The sequence below is a fragment of the Crocuta crocuta genome, unplaced genomic scaffold (assembly GCF_008692635.1).
Source record: "Crocuta crocuta isolate KB4526 unplaced genomic scaffold, BGI_CrCroc_1.0 scaffold243, whole genome shotgun sequence".
NCBI classification, from domain to species: domain Eukaryota; kingdom Metazoa; phylum Chordata; class Mammalia; order Carnivora; family Hyaenidae; genus Crocuta; species Crocuta crocuta.
In genome coordinates this window covers 1,846,696-1,848,154 of record NW_027529596.1, presented here as the reverse complement: position 1 = coordinate 1,848,154, position 1,459 = coordinate 1,846,696, and the positions used below count along the sequence as shown (strand labels likewise).

General features: G+C 61.2%; 1 protein-coding gene across 1 annotated transcript in view; it reads right to left on the bottom strand.

Annotated features, from left to right (window-relative positions):
- Positions 1-746: 746 nt before the first annotated feature.
- Positions 747-1,459, bottom strand: part of ADCY10 (adenylate cyclase 10) — an 80,662-nt gene continuing 79,949 nt past the window's right edge. The window contains exon 33 of the mRNA XM_077761762.1: positions 747-991. Coding sequence (XP_077617888.1) covers positions 830-991 — 162 coding nt within the window. The 3' untranslated portion in view covers positions 747-829. The remainder of the gene's footprint in view (positions 992-1,459) is intronic.

Here is a 1,459-nt window from a genome sequence, read left to right as displayed (position 1 = left end):
GAGCCGCTGTCCGGTGGCGCCGCCGTGGAGACCACTGACACCGAGCGCGCCGTAGAGACGCGCGGTGCCGTCAGCGGGGCCCCTTCCGGGCTGGGAATCCGCGTCGGAGCCCCGGGGGCGCCTGCCCGGGGTGACCGCGTGCGCCCACGAAATGAGGCGGGGGGGGGGCGAGGACCCCGCCTGTCCCCGCAGGGACACAGGACGCCTCTCAGAATGGTTCCGCCCGCCCCAGGGGGACCGCAGGCGGCTCGGGGAGACGGGGCCCAGCCCCTGCGAGATGACGTCGGACGCTCTCGTCTACGCAGCGGAGCGAAAGGACCACCCGGAGGCGCGAACGCATCCGCTCAACACTGCTGTTTCAACTTTAAACATTTCACCTCCGCAGATGTGATGCGTGTGGTTCTACGGGCTTGGCCGTGGCCGTCGGAGGCCACAACAACGTGCCACAAAAACGTGTCTTTTCAAATCTCACCCTCGTGGCCCGTGAGGAGGATTTGCCACTTGGAACACTGTGCTCCGTACAAAAGATGGGACGACCGGACACGTGGAAACAAACATTTTCAGTTTAATAGACTAACTACAAACGCATCTGCCGCAACACGAACCGTATTGAAATGCGTATCTTTCCCCAGGACGCACACGGCGCCCGCGCGGGAATGACTGGGTCGAGTGGACAGCTGGAAGCGAGTCGGCGAGGCCGCTGACCCTTTCTGGCCCCCGGAGAGAGACGGGGTCTGGTCCGGGCCCGGAGCCCGAGAGAATGTGCAGGCCCCAGAGACAGGGGAGTCGTGGGGGTCCCACTGAAACCTCTGTTCTCTTTGATGGAAGGTTAGAAAGGGTTGTCCAGGATGTTGACTCTCATCAGGAACTTGTTTTTTTGAACATCCTGGAGGTTCACCTTGCCTGATACAATTTTTTCCCACGATGGGAGATTCAAGATGGTTTGAAGCCACTGGTCTTCTGTTAACTCGGAGTTTGAGTACCACCGCTCCTGAGGGCAGAGAGAGGGTGAAGATAGATCAGTGTTCCTGGGCACGTGGTCAAGACTGGTCTGATGCGAGAAATGGTCCAGTGTCCTTGAGCTTTTTTTTAAATGTTTACTTGTTTTGAGAGAGAGACCGAGAAAACGCACGCGCGCATGGGGGAGGGGCAGCCCCGTGCTCCCACGTGAGGCTCCATCTCACAAACGGCGACACCATGGCCTGAGCCACAATCCAGAGTCACACGCGTTAACCGGCTGAGCCGCCCGGCGTCCCAAATCCTTGTGCTTTCAGACCAGTGAACCCACAGGCAGATGGCGGACGTTGCGCAAACCAGGTACCGACACCTGGCTCTGAACAAGCACCCGGGGGCACAGGCGCGTCCGCGTGTTCAACGAATACTGAGCGCACGCGGTGCGGGCGCGGCGGGGGCCTCTGCGGGGGAAGAGCGCGCCGTCTCCGGGGGGGCAGAGGCGCAG